Source organism: Metarhizium album (genome assembly GCF_000804445.1).
Source record: "Metarhizium album ARSEF 1941 chromosome Unknown scaffold_46, whole genome shotgun sequence".
NCBI classification, from domain to species: Eukaryota; Fungi; Ascomycota; class Sordariomycetes; order Hypocreales; family Clavicipitaceae; genus Metarhizium; species Metarhizium album.
Window position 1 is genome coordinate 71,298 of NW_024467620.1, and position 18,388 is coordinate 89,685.

An 18,388-nucleotide genomic window follows, 5' to 3' on the forward strand; every position below is an offset into this window, starting at 1 on the left:
ACCATGTGGTGACAAGACATCATGCGACAACGGCAGTGATAGCCGGGCTTGGAACGGCTTCACTCTGTTCAAGCTCATAATAGTTACGCCTTGGGACATGGAAGCGCTCAGATTCTACGCCCCAAGGCCTCTACATGCAGTGTACCCTTGTATCCTGACGCACCCACGATGCCTCGTACAAAGCTCCTTTGCCGGGCCGCGAGCCCGGGCGCCTATCGTGGCCTCGTGATCAAGCCGTGTAACCCATGTTGGCCGGTTGAGGCGGTCAATAAGTGCAACTGATCAGGAGACTCGCCATCAAAACCAGGTGCCATGCTCCAATGAACATCCATGCGCCAAGATTGCAGGCCACTTCAACTTCTGCGAGTTTCGTCAGGAAGATGGTGGCTTCTCACTTGTTTCGGTGAAAGGCAGCCTCATCTCCATTTTTGCCAAGTTCGGCCTCTCAGATGCCCCTTGACGCGAGCCGCTTGACCGACGTGTACTCCGTAACTTGGGTGACTATTGCACCCGGGGATCTGAACCAGGGATGGCTAGGTCTACAGCTTACTGCCGCCATCAAGGTATGATCCCCCAATCCTCAGCATATCAGAGGCTTCCTGGACGAGCTCGCGAACGATTTCACCTGCTGGTTGGATGCTTCGAATTGATCCCGCGACCTGACCCATAAAGTGCGGCACGTCGATGTCCTCTGCGCCGTTTTCGAGGTCATGCTGAACCGGGACAATACCTCGATCGCAGAGGCTTTGTATCTCTTGGGGATTCTTGTTCCAGCGCTTGATGTAGTCGTTGGGCTTCATCCTCAGGGGCCTCCCGGACAAGACAAGGGTCCGCTCCGTGTCTGTAAAGTCGCAGTCCAAGATGGCCTGCTTGTGCTCGTTGCTGCTATTCGCCTCGACCGAGGCCACGAAGCGAGTTCCAACCCAGACAGCAGAGGCGCCCTGCATCAGAGCCGCGGCGACGCCCCGGCCGTTGCTGATGCCACCGGCGGCAAGGACCAAGGCAGTAGAGCCCTTGAGCATGGGCGGCTTGTAACGCCTTGCCACATCAACGACGGCGGGTACCAGAACCGAGCTTGCAATCTCGCCGGTGTGACCGCCGGCCTCGGTGCCCTGGGCGCAAACCATGTCGACGCCGAGGTCGAGGGCTTTGACGGCGTGTTTGGGGTGACCCACCATGTTCATGACGAAGATGCCATTCTTGTGCAGTTTCTCGATGATGTGCTTGGGCGGGACGCCGATTGCACACACAAAAAGCCTCGCACCGCTCTCAATGGTAAGGTCAATGAGCTCGTCTAGCTTTCCGTGCGTGTAGTCGTGGTTTGTCTTTCGTGCGTTGCCGCCGACCTGGGGGAGGGCAAGGTCGATGCCGAATGGCAAATCGGGCTGCTTGAAACTGGCCTTCATTTCCGCGATGATGTCGCGAAGCTGGTCTGGCGAATACTGCAAACCACCAATGACTCCTAGCCCGCCAGCGTTTGAGACAGCGGCGGACAGCTCGCCGCCCGAGGTATGCGCCATGCCCGCCAGAACAACTGGGTGCTGGATGCCCATGAGTTGCGTGAAGGGCGTCGTGATGGGTCCTTTTGGAGCCATGATGGTTGCTCCTTCTCAGGGGGTCGCCAGCGAAGGGGTCTTGTCGATGTTTGGGTGTTGATAGTAGACTGTCCCGCGAGTTTGTCTCGACGGGGTGATTGACGATGTGCGAGCAGACGTCTTGGAAGCGATGCAGGACCACGGGTCGCGCCTGATATCCATTGCAGTCGGCAACTGGCCACAGCCGACAGCCGACAGCCGAGATGAATGGGTGTTGTTGCAGTGTGGGGCGCCAAGCACCAGACACATGAAGCGGGCGGGGTGAGTGAGGGGAGTCTGAGGATGCCGAGGCAAGGCAACGGACGGCGGCGACGAGGTGCGGCGGAGGCGACGCTGCCCGAGCAGCTGCCCGCGACCACGGTAATTCCAACGGGCCTCTTTTGCTGTCACTTTCGGCATCACAACGCCCCGGGACATTGACGGCTGGACCTAGTCCCCGAACTCTGTCCAAAACGCATCAGCTTCTTGGATAAAGAACTGACACGGGCGGCCACGATTGTTGTCCAGTGGCGGACCTACGCTGCCAAAACGAGGGATAGATGATAGATTTCGTCAACACTCACGACTCACGAGGCTTAGATGGAGCAAAAGGAGGGTTGCAGTTGACAGATGTCCCGAGCCATCCCAGATGAAGCTGAAACTCGGGTCGCCCCGTCCAGCGCGAATCCGGCGTGCTGGCTACGGCGACAAGTTGGCCGGTTGAAACGATGTGTCGCGCCACGTTTGCCAATCAACAGAAATAGGACAATGCTGTCAAAGAAACAGGAAGACTCGGCCGACGTAACGTTGACACGGCAATGCGGGGGAACGCGCAGCGCCAACCATTGCAGATATTGATTGGAGGCGGCCTGCGCCGTCGAAGCCATGGCCGTGTGGGCGGCAAAGGCATCAGGAGTCAGGAGAGGCTGTGAATAAATCATCAATTGGACGGGACCGTGGCTGCTTTGTAGCCCTGGCCGCGCGTCTTTGACTGGCCGGCCGCGCGCGGTTCGCTGACGGTCAAGTCCATTCATGTTTCCGGAATGCCCAAGAAAGAAAGAGCGTTCGCATCGACGCATCAACATCCGGGCGGCACTACGCTGCATGGAGCTAAGGCCCCCACCCGCCCCACCCCAAACATTTGCTCCGTACACACACACCCACATTGCTGAGGTTGCATGTCAAAAAAAAACTCATTGATGTTTAATTTAAAATCTTTTGTTTAACGTTACTCGCTAGCTTTGGATCGTGCAAGTCTGGGCGGAGCCTCAGTCGCTTCGAAACGCATGTTTTCAGTAAATGTATACACATTTACATACTGCCAATTATTCCGCTTAGTGCCGCGCAAATATCGGATTCTCCGCCGCGCGAATGGCACAACCCGGGTCGACCCAGCCTCCTCCTGTCACCTGTGGCATCGCCGCCCAGCCCAGCCCGGAGGAGGGGAAACAACTCGACAAATGTCAAGTAACTATCGACTCGGTTGCACCGCATTTCCGCCCCTCTCCAGTCTTGTCATCGTGGCTGGGTTGGTGGTGGTGGTCACTGGCGGTGTTGCGTGGAGCCCATCTCGTGAGGCGCCAAAGTCGTGTTCATCTATCCCATGCATCTGCATTCATTGCAGTTGCGCAGGACCCATCGATCCAGACCGTGTCTCAACCGTCTCTTCGCGTCAAGTCGTCGGCTGGTCCATGTCGCCTCTTTCCGGACGACATGAAGGGGAGGCTAGCCCCGTGCAGTCACGACTCACTAATCGTGCCCGCCCCACTTTATGTGGTTCGGCTAGCAAAAGCCCTCACCACCAAAGGTGGTGCTCGACAGCAAGGCGGGCCGGACACCAAGGCGGGCCAATTTTCAACCTAATAACGCTATTAACCTCTTCGCCTATAATGTACACCCTTCTCGTCCCAAATTTCTAGTAGATCTAGTACAGAATCCAGACGCCATTTACGTGCCTTTTTAGCTGCTTCAAAAAACGTCCTCTTGGCGTGGTTGTGGCGCCTTTTGTCGGCTGCCTCAACAACCCGACGAGCAGTATCAAGGCGGTCATTCTCGTTTTGCTTGACCATCTCACGCGCGTTATCCACAGAAAGAACGCCACCAGTTTGTAGGGCGTGATATTTATGAGCTCTACGTCGCTGTGATAGTAATTGAGCTGCTTTTGTACGCCCAAGGTCTCTCTTCGTCTGTATAAGCTCAGTAGCTGCAATAAGAGAGCCGCGGATAAAACGACTGATATTGCGTGCAAACTCAGGCTCAAGGGATGTATCGTCTTCTAATACCTCCCCTAGCTTGTTGGCAACCTTATTTATCTGCCTGAGTGTTGTGGGCGTCTCAAAGTCGGAAGAGTTGTTGTGATATAACGGCGGCGGCGATGGTGTTGATGTGTAAATTGCAGCTCGTTGTTCAAGGGCCTCAATTACAGGCTGTGGATTGTAGGGTGAAATTCCAGTTTTTCGAAAGGCTGTGAGAATAGTAGTAGTCTTGAAAGCTTGTTTTCGTACAGCTTGAATGCAAGCAAGGAATTCAATCTTTGTAATATTCAACACGCCGTCTCGAACAATGATATCCAACGCCTTTGCATGATAATGCTTTAGTGGCTGAAATATCACAACATCAAGAGGTTGAAGGATGTGTGTAAGGTGCGAGGGCAACGCAAAGGGAATTATATCGTGCTGTTCGCAGTATTCAACGAATTCAATTGTATGAGCTCTTCTTCGCTTTGCAACAACTAAATGGTCCTTTCCCATTCCAATACGAAAGCCAGTCTCATCCATATTCCAGATATCTTCAGGAGGGACTCCGTACTGCTGAATAGCCTCTTTAAGCTTGTTGTAATAAGAAAGAGCTCTTGTCACATCTTCTGAAGCTTTTCGACTTGAATCAATCTTTTTTTGAAGACCTTAAAAAGCTAGATATTGCTAGAGCTAGCTATTAAATTTAGCTCTAGCTATATCTAGCCTAAAGGCGCCACAACCACGCCAAGAGGACGTTTTTTGAAGCAGCTAAAAAGGCACGTAAATGGCGTCTGGATTCTGTACTAGATCTACTAGAAATTTGGGACGAGAAGGGTGTACATTATAGGCGAAGAGGTTAATAGCGTTATTAGGTTGAAAATTGGCCCGCCTTGGTGTCCGGCCCGCCTTGCTGTCGAGCACCACCTTTGGTGGTGAGGGCTTTTGCTAGCCGAACCACATAAAGTGGGGCGGGCACGATTAGTGTCACTGTGTAGTCGCGTGGTTTGCCGACCGCCGCAATTCCTTGCTGTCGTTTGGCTTTTTGGCGTGCATAGCCACCTTCGTTCGCCTTTATATTCTTCAATGTCTCTCCGACAAGTCGTGTCGAGACTCTAAGCTGGCTGGCCCCTCCCCATCGTCGATCCTTTGACGCAAGCTTGGTTCGAGCACGTCTCCTCCGGCTCGTGATCAACTTGTTTGTGCCCTTTGTTCGGCGCCTCGATTGTGTACGGGAGTAAGGGGGTTTTGCCAGTCCGCAAAACACTACATTATCGACCGTTGCCACTCACGCTGTGCTGGGTTGGATGCGATCCGCTGCAAAAAAGTCGCTTCAACCAGAATGCTCTTCCTCACCCCCGCCCTTGTCATCGCCTCGGCGGCGGTCGGGCTCGGCTCTGCCGTCAAGGTGAACCCGCTTCCTGCGCCGCAGAACGTGACCTGGGGCAACTCTGGCCCCAAACGTGTCGGCCAGCTGTGTCTGCGGATCAATTCGAACGCGAACCGCTCCCAGGAGACCAACAACTCTCGCATCGTCGTCGACGCCTGGAACCGTGCCTACGGCGCCATCAGCCTCAAATGGGTGCCGCAGGCCATCGAGCAGCCGCCTCCCCAGTTCGAGCCTTTCCCCACCGCCGTCGCCAACAGCACCAAGTCGAAGCGAGACAATGACGGCGACGAGAAGCGGCTCAGTGAGGTCAAGGTACAGGTCGCCGACTGGTCCGCCGACCTGAAGCACGGCGTCGACGAGAGCTACACGCTGACCGTGTCCGCCTCGTCGTCGACGGTCGAGATCGCGGCAAAGACAGTCTGGGGCGCCCTGCACGCCTTCACCACGTTCCAGCAGCTCGTCATCTCCGACGGCGAGGGGGGCCTGGTTGTCGAGCAGCCCGTCACCATCAAGGACCACCCCAACTACCCCTACCGCGGCGTCATGATCGACACGGGCCGAAACTTCATCTCGGTAGCCAAGATGAGGGAGCAGATCGACGGGCTGGCCCTGTCCAAGATGAACATCCTCCACTGGCACATCACCGACACCCAGTCTTGGCCCATCAAGCTGGCGACGTATCCTCAGGTCACCCGGGACGCCTACTCGGAGCGCGAGAGCTACTCGGAACAGCACGTCCAGGACATCATCTCGTACGCGCGCGCGCGGGGCGTCCGCATCATCCCCGAAGTCGACATGCCCGGCCACTCGGCCTCGGGATGGAGGCAGATTGACAAGGACATTGTGACGTGCGACAACAGCTGGTGGTCCAACGACAACTGGCCGCTGCACACGGCCGTGCAGCCCAACCCGGGCGCGCTGGACGTCATCAACCCCAAGACGTACGAGGTCGTGGCCAAGGTCTACGCGGAGCTCTCGCGCAAGTTCCCCGACGACTTCTTCCACGTCGGAGGCGACGAGCTCATGATCAACTGCTTCAACTTCAGCAAGGGCATCCGGGACTGGTTCGCCGCCGACCCCAAGCGCACCTACTTCGACCTCAACCAGCACTGGATCGACACGGCGTACCCGCTCTTCATGTCGGAGGACAAGACCGGCAACAAGGACCGCCGCCTCATCATGTGGGAGGACGTGGTGCTCTCGCCCGACGCCCGCGCCAAAAACGTGTCCAAGACGGTCATCATGCAGTCGTGGAACAACGGCGTCGAGAACATCGCCAAGCTCGCGAGCGCCGGCTACGACGTCATCGTGTCCAGCGCCGACTTTATGTACCTCGACTGCGGCTTCGGCGGCTACGTGACCAACGACCCTCGCTACAACGCCCCCCAGTCCAACCCGGACCCCAAGAACGGCACCTTCTCCTTCAACTACGGCGGCCCCGGCGGCTCGTGGTGCGCGCCGTACAAGACGTGGCAGCGCATCTACGACTACGACTTCACGGCCAACCTGTCGTCGGCGCAGGCCAAGCACATTGTCGGCGCCGCCGCGCCGCTCTGGGGCGAACAAGTCGACGACACCACCATCAGCTCCAAGATGTGGCCGCGCGCAGCTGCGCTCGCCGAGCTCGTCTGGTCCGGCAACAGGGATCCCGCGACGGGCGCGAAGCGAACGACGTATCTGACCCAGCGCATCTTCAACTTTAGAGAGTACCTTGTTGCCAATGGAATCATGGCCGCTCCCCTGGCGCCCAAGTACTGCCTGCAACATGCTCACGCGTGCGACTTGTACCTCGACCAGGGCGCTGTGAAGTGAGCGGCAGATGCACGCGGGCTGGCCTGGGACGCGGGGGGTGCCGATGAGACGTCGACGCGCACACGAAGTATTTTTCTTTGTAGCAGATATTTTGATATTTTGTCTGTAGCACTAGGTTTCTTGAAGACGTGCACCAATTGCTCTCGCCGCCGTGACCGTTGCAAGCACGCTGTGGTCCAGACTGCCAACCCTCCGACTCCCAACCGGGGGGAACTCGGAAGCATGTTGTCGTATGATGAATGAAGTGCGGCTGGTGATGCAGTACGTGCGATGTTTCTTCACGGCGGGTCTTGGCCACCGGAAACGGAGGCGATGGCGGCGTGGCGTCCGCAAAGGCGCAAGCCTCGTCCAAGCCGTCTAAGCCGGGCCATGTCCGGACAAAGTCAATTGCGTCCCCATCGGATCCCCGCATTTTCCCCATGACGTCGAGGGCGGGGTTGAGCGTCGTCGTCGAGTCCACGTCCCCAGCTGGTGCACACTGCAAAGCAGCTTGTCGGCTGGCTGGCTGGCTGGCCGCCAGTCAGCTCGGTTCACTTGGCGGGTCCACACCGCAGGTACCCGGCCTCGAGTGAACGAGTGTCTCCTTCCCTCCCCCTGTCGGCTTCCCAGATTGTGGAGCAACAGCCGTCGTCTCGAGAGTCGAGAGTCGAGACCACCGGACAAGCATCGAGGGCGAGCACAAACCGACGGCCTTCCCCGCCCGCCGCCGACGCATCAACGCATCTGTCGATGGCTCCAGAGCATACACGATGTGTGATGTGTACTTGCTTACGGCCAGCTTTGTGGGGCGAGCTGCGTGAGCCGCATCGAGCTCAGTGCCCCGGGCTGGGTAAGCCCAAGGCTTATTCCAGCCACGAGATGTCAGTCGGGCCGTTGGACGTGAGGAGGCATCGAATATAAGACCAGACCGTCACAGCTCTCCGGGTGGCATCTGCGCCTTGTCTGCTCGTCTCATGGCTCCGGTTTGAAGCGAAGCGAGGCGAAGCAGAGTGCACCACTGCCACGATTCCGACTCGCAACATGCGCGCGACTGTGAGTCCCCCCCCCTCGGAACACGTGACAGATGCCCCGGGCGTGCCATGACATCTGACACGGCTCGACAGCCCTCCAAGGCGGCCGTCGTCGTCGCCGCGACGCTGAGTCTTGGTCGCGTGGCCCAGGCCGTCGCGAATCCGGACCGCGTCGCCCGCTGTCTGGCGCGGTACAAGTACAGCGGGCTGGACGGCGGCCGTCACCGCACGTGGGCGTACGAGTACGAGACCGACTTCCCAGGCGTCACGTGGGACGACGCCGACTGGCTGCTCAGCACCACGACGCTGGAACAGGGCCGCTTCCAGTCCAGGGGCTCCGTCGCCAACGGCTACCTTGGCATCAGCGTCGCCAGCGTCGGCCCCTTCTTCGAGCTCGACTCCGACGACAAGGGCGGCGATGTCATCAACGGCTGGCCGCTCTTCTCCAGGCGCCAGTCCTTTGCCACCGTCGCCGGTTTCTGGAACGCCCAGCCCGACACCAACGGCACCAACTTCGGCTGGCTGCTGCAGTACGGACATGAGAGCGTCATCAGCGGCCTGCCGCACTGGAGCGGCCTCGTGCTCGATCTCGGCGGCGGCGTCTACCTCGACTCGACCGTCGATGGCACCACCATCACCAACTTCCGCTCCACCTACGACTTCAAGGCCGGCGTGCTCAGCTGGTCGTACACGTGGTCTCCGTCGGGCGGCAACCGCGGCTCCTACGACATCCGCTACCTCATGTTCGCGCACAAGCTGCACATCAACCAGGCTGTCGTGGACCTCGAGATCGTCCCGTCGGTCGACGCCAACGCAACCGTCGTGAACGTGCTCGACGGCTATTCCGCCGTCCGCACCGACTTTGTCCAGTCTGGCGAGGACGCCGGCGCCATCTACTCGGCGGTTCGCCCCACCGGCATCGCCAACGTCACGGCCTACATCTACGCCAACCTGACGGGCTCCGACCACGTCGGCCTGGGCGGCAAGACCCTCGTGGCGGACAAGCCGTACGTGCGCAGCAACGACTCCTCCATCGCCCAGGCCGTGCCCGTCCGCTTCTCCGCCGGCAAGGCCGTGAGGGTGACCAAGTACGTCGGCGCAGCGTCCGGCGACGCCTTTGACGACCCCCGCGACGTCGCCAGGAGGGCGGCGTCGTCGGCCTCGTCGCGGGGCTTCGACAAGTCTCTGCGCTCCCACGTCGAGGAGTGGAACGACGTCATGCCCGACGATTCCGTCGACAGCTACGCCGACCCCGGCAACGGCACCCTGCCCCGCGACAGCTACATCATCGACTCGGCCATCGTCTCGGTTGCCAACACGTACTATCTGCTGCAGAGCACCGTCGGCCCAAACGCCCAGGACCTGGTCGGCGACGCCCCCGTCAACGTCGACAGCATTCCCGTCGGAGGCCTGGTCTCGGACTCGTACGCCGGGCTCATCTTCTGGGATGCCGACCTGTTTATGCAGCCCGGGCTCGTCGCGTCGCACCCCCGGTCGGCCGAGCGCATCACCAACTACCGCGTCAGCAAGTACGGCCAGGCCAAGGCGAACGCCCAGACGAGCCACGCCGGCTCCCAGAACAAGACCGTCTTCTCCAAAGACGCCGCCGCCTTTCCTTGGACCAGCGGCCGTTTCGGCAACTGCACCGCCACCGGCCCGTGCTGGGATTACCAGTATCACCTCAACGGAGACGTGGGCATATCCTTTGTCAACCAACTCGTCGCCACGGGCGACACTGCCTACTTCAAAAACACCTTGTTTCCCGTCTACGATTCCATCGCAACCTTCTTTTCGAACCTCCTTGCTCCGAATGGCACGTCTTGGACTGTCAAGAACATGACGGACCCCGTGCGTGATACTCGAGTTTCCCCGCTTGTCTTCCTGCCCGCTTACAGTGACTGACAGGACGAATACGCAAACCACGTCGACGCGGGCGGCTACACGATGCCCCTGATTGCCGAAACGCTGCAGACGGCCAACACGTTTCGCGCGCAATTCGGCCAGGAGAGAAACGCAACCTGGGATTCCATGGCTGCAAACGTGCTGTTCCTCCGCGAAAACGACGTCACCCTCGAGTTCACCACGATGAACGGAAGCGCCGTGGTGAAGCAGGCCGACGTCATATTGGACACGTTCCCGCTGTCCTACACGGCCAACTACACCGCCCAAGAATCGCTGAGCGACCTGGACTATGTAAGTAATCAAGCACGCCCGTCTGCCCATGGATCGATCCATGGGCCGTCCCCGTCCTCGGCGCTCACAGCCCGCCCCGTTAGTACGCAAACAAACAGTCGCCAGACGGGCCCGCCATGACGTGGGCATTCTTCTCCATCATCGCCAACGACATCTCGCCCTCGGGCTGCTCGGCCTACACCTACTCGCAGTACTCGTACAAGCCGTATGCTCGCGCACCCTTCTACCAGCTCTCGGAGCAGCTGATTGACAATGCCACCACCAACGGCGGAACCCATCCGGCCTTCCCCTTCCTCACCGGTCACGGCGGCGCAAACCAGGTCGGCATATTTGGCTATCTCGGCTTGCGCCTGCTGCCCGACGACGCCCTTCACATCAACCCCAACCTGCCTCCGCAGATCTCGCACCTCACCTACCGGACCTTTTACTGGCGCGGCTGGCCACTCAGCGCCTCATCCAACGCAACACACACGACGGTACGGCGAGCCCGGCACGTCCGGCCGCTGGCCTCGGCGGACCCGCGCTTCGCCAACAAGACCATTGCCGTCCACGTCGGCGCCGAGGGCAGCGCGAGCACGCACGACCTGCCCCCGGACGGCACGGCCGTCGTGCCAAACCGAAACATCGGCCGAGTAAACACCACCCCCGGCAACCTCCTCCAGTGCAAATCCGCCGCGTCGCCCGACAGATACCGGCCCGGCCAGTTCCCGATCGCGGCCAACGACGGCGCCACGTCTACAAAGTGGCAGCCCTGGTACGCCGCCAACCTCAGCTCCGTCACCGTCATGCTCGCGCCGGACGACGTCGGCGCCATGGTGTCGCGGCTGCACTTCAACTGGGCCCAGGCGCCGCCCGTAAACGCCACCGTCGTCTTTCACAACTCTACCCTCGGCAGCCTCGAGGGCGTCGACCCGGCGGCTGCGACCACCGAGTCCACCGCCAACTACACAGTCGTGGCGCACCTGGCAGGCGTCGAGCTGTCCAAGCCGTACAGCGCCCAGTCCACCAACCTGGACGTCATTGCCATTCCGGTCGGCAACACCACCAACGTCACCCTCAGCGAGCCCGTCCCGGCCGCCCGGTACGCGACGCTGCTGATCACCGGAAACCAAGCCCTCGGCCGGGTCGACATTGACGCCAAGAATGGAACCGGCGCCACCGTGGCAGAATGGGCCGTCATTGTCGACGCTGGACAATCTGGCCCAGCGAAGCCGCCGAGCGGCCTTGGCTGGCGCCGAGGAGCCATGCTCAGAGGCAAACGCTTCTGACTGGGACGACCAGGTTGAGCACGGCAGCCCGCAGCACGGCAGCATAAAACGTAGGCCGGGCCGTTGATGAATATAGAGTTGCACCTTTCAGACTAGACTGCCCGGACCTGTAATTCCCGCATTCACGATCCGAGGCAATGCGGCGACCTTTGAGGCCCCTTTTCCGGCAGAAGTTGCCAATCTATATAGCGTTGAATCTACGAGTTGGTCTTTTTCGCGTGTCGGGGTGTGTAGACGTGACGCGCCAATGTCCTGGGACCTCTGTATTGCATCGACGGACGTAGTAGGAGACTGGGGTCTTGCGGAACTTGCGCCCAAACACAAAGCCTCGACCACATGATTTGCCGCACCGCAGAGGTTGCAGCCACCGGTCGGCTGCGCACACGGGCAGACATCTTTTTGTGCATGCAGCCCCTTGTGGTCGGGTCCTGGATGTGGAGGAACGAGGGACCTCAGGGCCATACGACACTATGTGCATTGAGTCTCTGCTCCAAGCTCCAATCTCTAACCAGCCCTTGTTACATTGGTCGGGTCCTTTGGATGAGGAATCAACGACCTCGGGATCAGACGATACCATGTGAATCGAGTCATCTGCCCAGCTCTGATGTCTGCGACTAGCCCTCGTTACAAGTACAACCGACGTGTCGTGTCCAACCAGCTGCCACATTTCATCCAATCCACTCGCTCAAGTGTGTCGTCAAGACCGACAGTAATCCAGGGACGGCGGAGGGATGAGACGACGAGTCATCTGCTTCGCATCACGTCGGGACTAGGGCCAGCGGCGGTCCATGAGGGACGGCACAGACTACGACTCGTGCGTTCTGTGGCCTTGTCTCCAAGCGACATGCGCCAAGATATCCGTCAGAAACACGTGGACGGACCGCTTGCGTAGGATGGCAAGCACAAGTTGTACAGGGACACATTGTACGTCGCCGCACTCGGACCCCGTGTTGAAGCCATGCCGGGGCCTCTTCCTCTCCGGATGCCCACCAGGTGGAAGTAGAAGCTTGTAGCGCAGTCTGACATGATCCATTGCTGCAACTTCACCGGTCAGTCCGTGTACATGCCAAAACACCAAAGTTGCAAGTGTTGTAGAGGTTTACAACAGGGCGTTTTGATTGATCTCCTCTAGGGGCCGGCTGCCGGGCGGCATCAACAGGACTCTTCGCCGGCCACCAATTTCATCCCGCTTTGCCTAGTTGCCCGAGCCGCGCCCCTCCGTCTTGTCAGCACATCCGGGGGACTCCCTCGGGGGTATTTTTGGATCGAGGAGTGCATGTGCTGAGTTTTGTAAGCACGCATTCGCACCGACGCGGTGGACAACTCCACTTGGCCCCGATATGAATCATTCATCTTATGCTCCGCGGTTGACCCTCAGACTCCCACGCTTACCCTTGTTGCATTATCCACAATCGCCCCAAGATGGAAGTAGTTTCCGACGAAATGAGAGGATATCCCAGGCGCCAAAAAAAGCGGAATCAGGGACAACTCTGACAAGCAGCAAGGGCTGCCATGTATATCGAGCGCTTCGTCACGACGAATGACTAATGCCCCGGGAAACAGGACCAAGGACGGCTTATCTGGACGGACCCCACGGCTGCTGAATTGGGTCTTGTGTGATGCTAAATGAGGCAACGTGCCGTGGGACCCACAAAATAGAGTGCGTCCAAACCGTCGGGATTTTTGTTATTAATTAGCGTGGAGCGGTCTTTTATCCCGATGCCTGTCTTGTGAATGCCGACATACAAGATGGACGTATTTTTGTCGAAACAACCAACAACCTGCCCAGCCTGTTGAGGCGGCGTAGTGACGTCTATTAAAGACCATGTAGAGTAACTAGCTGCTTAGGCATCAAAACGGACTACTCGGATGACGGACTAACTGTAGATTTCGTTTTTCGCACCGAATAGCTCTTGATTTGAACGACTTTGACTTCATCAAGCATAAGCAAGGGACGACCAGCGCAGCTGCTTCTACTTCTTCCTGTTCCCGTAACTGTACCGACTCTACGTGTGCTGGGCACCGCCTCTGCATTAACTACCCCTCCACTCTCGTGTCAGGAAGCATGAGGTCAAACGTCTCAGTAGAAATTCTGACTCGTGACTCGCACGAGCCGTGCGTGGCCCCGAGGACGGCGAAGACGGCAGAGTGAAGCTGTGCTTGCAAAGAACTATAAGACGTCGAAGCCATCCTCCGTGGACGGTGGCTGCTGCTCCGAATTATGCTTCCAGCTTTCCCTCTACCAAGCACCACACAGGCCACTCTATGCCTTACTCCACGTTCTGAAAGGCCCTCCCTACACCATGACTCCTTTTGAGACCTTGCTGGTCCTGCTGGCGTCCACGGCGCTGGCGTCCACGGCAGACAGCCGAGAACAAGCCATTCCCAAGCCCGTGGTGAAAAATGGCGTGCTTCAGCTGCCCCTTGTGACGATCCATCCCGAGCCGGACACGGCTGACGGCAACCTAACGAGGCGTCAAGTCGCAGCGGACTTTGACATGCGCGACTATACCGGGCCAAGGGCAGTCGCGGCACTCGGCATTCCCCTTCAGGTCGGAACACCGCCGCAGACGGTCTTCGTGGAACCAGATACGGGGTCCTCTCCGTTCTGGGTTCCCAATCTCCCGCCGGGCCTGAGCCGTGAAGGACCGCTGCCTGTGTATTTTGACCTGGCAGCCAGCAAGACTAGTCGGGATCTACACAGGCCGGAGAAGATGAGCTATGCGGGTGAAAAGGCTTATACGCAGCTCTTCATGGATGAGGTTGCTATTGCAGGTAGGTCGTCAACGGTACAGCGCAAGACGCCAGCCACGCTTCCATCTTGACGCTGATGTTCGCGTCCCCAGGCCGCTCACTGGGCATGTTCCGAATGGGGGTGGCCAACGTCAGCCAGTCCAATCTGGGCCGTATCGTTGGCACGCTGGGCCTCCTCCCCCCAAGTGCTCCGGAATGGGCCGACTCCTTCATTCTCAAAAGGCTCGTCGACCGGAAAATCACCCAGAGCCAGGCGTTCGGTGCCGGCATCCGCAACAGGGGCCGGGGCTCGCTCACCCTCGGCGGCTACGACACGGCAAAGTTCTCCGGCCGACTCGAAAAGTTCCCCATTGTCCCGAACAAAAACGACAAGTAAGAGAGTGAAAACCTGCCAAGGCCACGCCGCCGGACGCACGTGTGATGCAGACACTGACCTGTCCCGGCCAGCTACGTCATGAAGATGCAGACCGTCACTCTCTCGACCGGTGGCGGGAAGCAGACGACCGTGCTGGACACGAGCCTCACCGACGGGAAGCCGGTGACCATTGGGCTGGATACCGGGGCCCCCGTCGTCGTGTTCGCCTACGAGATTTTCAAGGCGGTCGCCCAGAACCTGGGTGCCGGGCTGGAAAAGGGTCTCGTGACGCTGCCTTGCGACCTGGTCGACTCCAAGGGCTCGCTGGACTTGAGGATGAGCGACAGCACCACCATCTCCCTTCCTCTGGCTGACCTGCTGGTGGGACGGCTCGACGACGGCAAGCGGTGCATGATGGCTATTCAGCCATACCTCAACTCAAGACTCCCTTCCCGTACGGCAACCCCTCTCCGTGTGAGCTGACGTTGGAGAGACTGACCTGTTTTTCTTACACGTGTGCAGATGTGTGGCTGGGCACTCACTTCCTCCGGAGATCCTTTGTCGTCTACGACCCCATCGACAGGAACATCTACATTGCCGCTGCTGCCGACTGCGGCTCTAACCTTGTTGCCATCAACGGTGCCATGCCGGACGATGTCACGGGAGATTGTGCCCCCGAAGCTCAAGAGATTGACCCGCCGACGGACAAGGTCCAAAGCGAGCTCCTTGGGCTCACAGAGGAAGAGATCGCGGCGTATCTTGATCCTCGGATTGACGATGCGGCGGACGGAAAAGCTTGATTTCGTGCCAGCGCCCATGTACGATTGGTGCCGTGTCCTCCCGGGCATACAGTTGTTGTTCTGCAACGGATGCAGGGTCAGCCAAGTACTAGGCTAGAACCGTGTGTTGTGTCTCGCTCCTCGCGACAAGAATAGACAGTTCTGTCAAGCCGGTTCCCGTTGACGCCCTTGGTCGCCATTGTAGCCTCTGGCTGTGCTCGTTCGTTGTAACTTTTTGTGCTTGCCCAAGCGTGTGAGTGTGACGATGCCTGTCAGTTCCATCGTGTCTTTGGCAAATCCTGCCGCAGACCAGGCAAGCTCTCGCGGTGGAGAGCGGCTGAAGAGCAGTGGACGGCTGGCTTCATGTAAGTTATTCAGCAGCAATCGCAGGCTTGGCCCCGGAAGCTGTAAAGATTGTAACTTTGCCTCAAGAACAGCAACGTTTTATGATGCGAACAATACTCCGTACCCTGGGCCAAATATCCACCGTCTGGCCGCATGCGATTGGAGGCTGCGCTGTCTTGTATCTGATATTCCGTCTCATCTTCTTATTAGCTGGAGGCCGAATGCTGCCAACGCAACGTGACCAAGTTGTCAGTAGTATCGGGCCACCCATCATTTCACGGAGCCAAGGCGCACCGCACCTCATCTCCTTGTCTTCGGCGTCTCCATATCCATCTCAGTCATATGTGTCGAACCACTGTGCTTCCGTATTTTCGCCTCACGCCCAACCTCTGAAGCGCAGCTAGTCGGAGATACTGGCGGTGCATTTTCCGAACATCCTCTTTTCCTTGGTCTGAAGCTCTGTCAAAGTCTTCCACTTGACCGTCTAGCATCTTGTACATGCCAGTATTCGAATGACGTTTGAATTCCTTCATCACACACGTCGTTTCCTGGTACACGGAAAAGCCTCAACTACATCACATGACTAGCTGCAATGCACAAAGGTTGCAGCTATCACGATGCCCTCATGGGCCACTGGTGGGCTCAGGCACCAAGGCATCAAGGCAATAAGCCACAAAGGGCATCACCTCTTTGTTGCCTACTCAGGTTACACACACAAGCACTCGTTGGTTGGGTCCATCAGGCTGAGGAACCAAGGACCTTTAGGACCCTACAATGTTACATGCGAATACGAGTCATTTGCTCCAAGCCCTGATCTTCAAGACCAGCCCCCGTTACATTTCCACAGCTCCACAAAGTACCACGGTACTATGGCTTGGCCCGACTGATGTGAATCATGATGACTCGCAAAGTTGAGTTTCACAACGACTATTCAATCCTAGTTGCACCTAGCCGTCTCCGCTGACAAACTGGAAGTCGAGCATGCTCGCCTTCTCGGAGAAGAAAGCAGACGACGCTCATCTGCCTGCGATATGCCTGCTGGCAAGAGTTTGAAGACGGGTTGCCGAATGAATGACTGCATCGTCCCCGCCCAGCGGAGTAAAGGTCTATAAATGGATGTTGTCGAATCCAACGCTGAACTCTAATTCCTTGCCGATATCTCGTCAACAATAAGTCGTGGGGAGAAATTTGGGCAATCAATGAGGGGCCTATACATAGTCTTCCGCAACTCGCCATTTGATTTCTTTGATACGATTTAAAGTCTCAGATCAGGAGTATACGCTGCTGAGAACAGAGACACCGAGCCCGATTTGCGAAACGCGGGATGGCTCTCTTCGAGACATGTTCGGACGGGAAGCTGATACGTTTCCGCCAAGATGTCGCAGTGGTAGTCCCCGAATCGCTTTACAGATGTGAAAACCTCGGGCCGCAAGGACCTCGCGCTTCGCTGTTTCTTTCAAACTCGTTCGTAGTCAACAGGAACGTCTTCGTATGAGATTGCCGCCCGGAGATTAGGCTGTTGATCACGCAGGGCGTTTTAGCAGCTTGTATGACCTCACTGTGGATGCCGTAGGCGAGGACACGAGTTACAGGAATCGTTGTGTGGTCCTTGATGCACGTACGTAGCTCAGTCAGTTATCCCGTAGTTGAAGGCGCAGATTTGAAAGGTTTTGCTCACTGTAGCGTAGCAACTTTATAGAGAACTAACTTTTTGCTAAGCGTCTAGAACTACTAGTATAATTAGACTTCTTATAATTAGTATTTTATCTATATTATTAAAGTAGTAAAGAACTAAATATTAAAGCTACTATTATTTATAGTTATTATTTTATATAGGCCCCTGCTATTATATTAAGACGCTAAATCGCAGACGGCATTTGTGTTCGCACGAGTCGAAGCAGCGCGTCCTTATTTACCCTTCTGTCGACAAGTGGGGAGCTAATACTCCGTAGACGCTGCTGGAAATGTGTACATTATAGAGTCGTGCTATTCGCGCTAATCGTGTAGGCCCTGCTTTAGATAGTTCGGCTAGCAAAGCTCTCACTACTTTAAATTATCTAAAATAGGGCGGGCACAATTACCGTGAATTGCTTAGCGGGCTTACCTATTTTGCTCGGCGGGCTCACTGCTCTACTATGCCCTGATTTTAGTCTAGCAGCTCTACTGCTATACTCTATAGTATATTCTTAGTATATGTCAAGGACTGGCCTTACAGGCGACTGCGTGTACGCGTTACTAGTATTAACTATAAACTTAAGGAGAGAGAAGAAGAAAAGAGGAAGCTCTCTATCCCCTCTTTTCTACTTATTATATATATATATAAGTTTAATATATATTTAAAAAGTATTTAATAAGGCACTAACACAGTGCCTTGTACTCACTTGAGCCTACAGCTTAAGTCTATTACAGTATAAATATATAGTAGTAAAATACTCTTAATTAATTAAAAAGATATATATATAATTTATATAAATTTCTTAATAGCACTATATTAGTAAGCTTTAAATTACTTAAAATATAATTTCTAGTATTTTTACTTAATATATATACTATTAAGCTAAATTTTAAAGTTATTCTAGCTATTTATTATTTATCTAGTTATATTAATTAGCTATAACAATAGTAATAGTATTAAGAGAATAAATTACTTAATCTTTAGAGAGCTCTATCTTAA

At 56.7% G+C, this 18,388-nt stretch overlaps 5 protein-coding genes across 5 annotated transcripts; 3 read left to right on the top strand and 2 right to left on the bottom strand.

Annotated features, from left to right (window-relative positions):
* Positions 1–539: 539 nt before the first annotated feature.
* MAM_08206 (2-nitropropane dioxygenase) lies at positions 540–1,595 on the bottom strand (the record flags this gene model as incomplete). The annotated part of the gene is made up of 1 exon (XM_040827004.1): positions 540–1,595. One exon carries the CDS (start codon positions 1,593–1,595, stop codon positions 540–542), a length of 1,056 nt encoding a protein of 351 aa, XP_040675017.1.
* A 1,850-nt stretch (positions 1,596–3,445) lies between these two features.
* Positions 3,446–4,351, bottom strand: MAM_08207 (transposase; the record flags this gene model as incomplete). Its single annotated transcript, XM_040827005.1, has 1 exon — positions 3,446–4,351. One exon carries the CDS (start codon positions 4,349–4,351, stop codon positions 3,446–3,448), a length of 906 nt encoding a protein of 301 aa, XP_040675018.1.
* A 799-nt stretch (positions 4,352–5,150) lies between these two features.
* MAM_08208 (N-acetylglucosaminidase) lies at positions 5,151–7,010 on the top strand (the record flags this gene model as incomplete). Its single annotated transcript, XM_040827006.1, has 1 exon — positions 5,151–7,010. One exon carries the CDS (start codon positions 5,151–5,153, stop codon positions 7,008–7,010), a length of 1,860 nt encoding a protein of 619 aa, XP_040675019.1.
* Positions 7,011–8,089: 1,079 nt separating this feature from the next.
* MAM_08209 (acid trehalase) lies at positions 8,090–11,481 on the top strand (the record flags this gene model as incomplete). The annotated part of the gene is made up of 3 exons (XM_040827007.1): positions 8,090–9,868; positions 9,926–10,213; positions 10,312–11,481. The coding sequence occupies 3 exons, from the start codon at positions 8,090–8,092 to the stop codon at positions 11,479–11,481; spliced, it is 3,237 nt and encodes a 1,078-aa protein (XP_040675020.1).
* Positions 11,482–13,784: 2,303 nt separating this feature from the next.
* MAM_08210 (Peptidase aspartic) lies at positions 13,785–15,390 on the top strand (the record flags this gene model as incomplete). The annotated part of the gene is made up of 4 exons (XM_040827008.1): positions 13,785–14,256; positions 14,328–14,607; positions 14,683–15,044; positions 15,113–15,390. The coding sequence occupies 4 exons, from the start codon at positions 13,785–13,787 to the stop codon at positions 15,388–15,390; spliced, it is 1,392 nt and encodes a 463-aa protein (XP_040675021.1).
* Between the last annotated feature and the right edge of the window lie 2,998 nt (positions 15,391–18,388).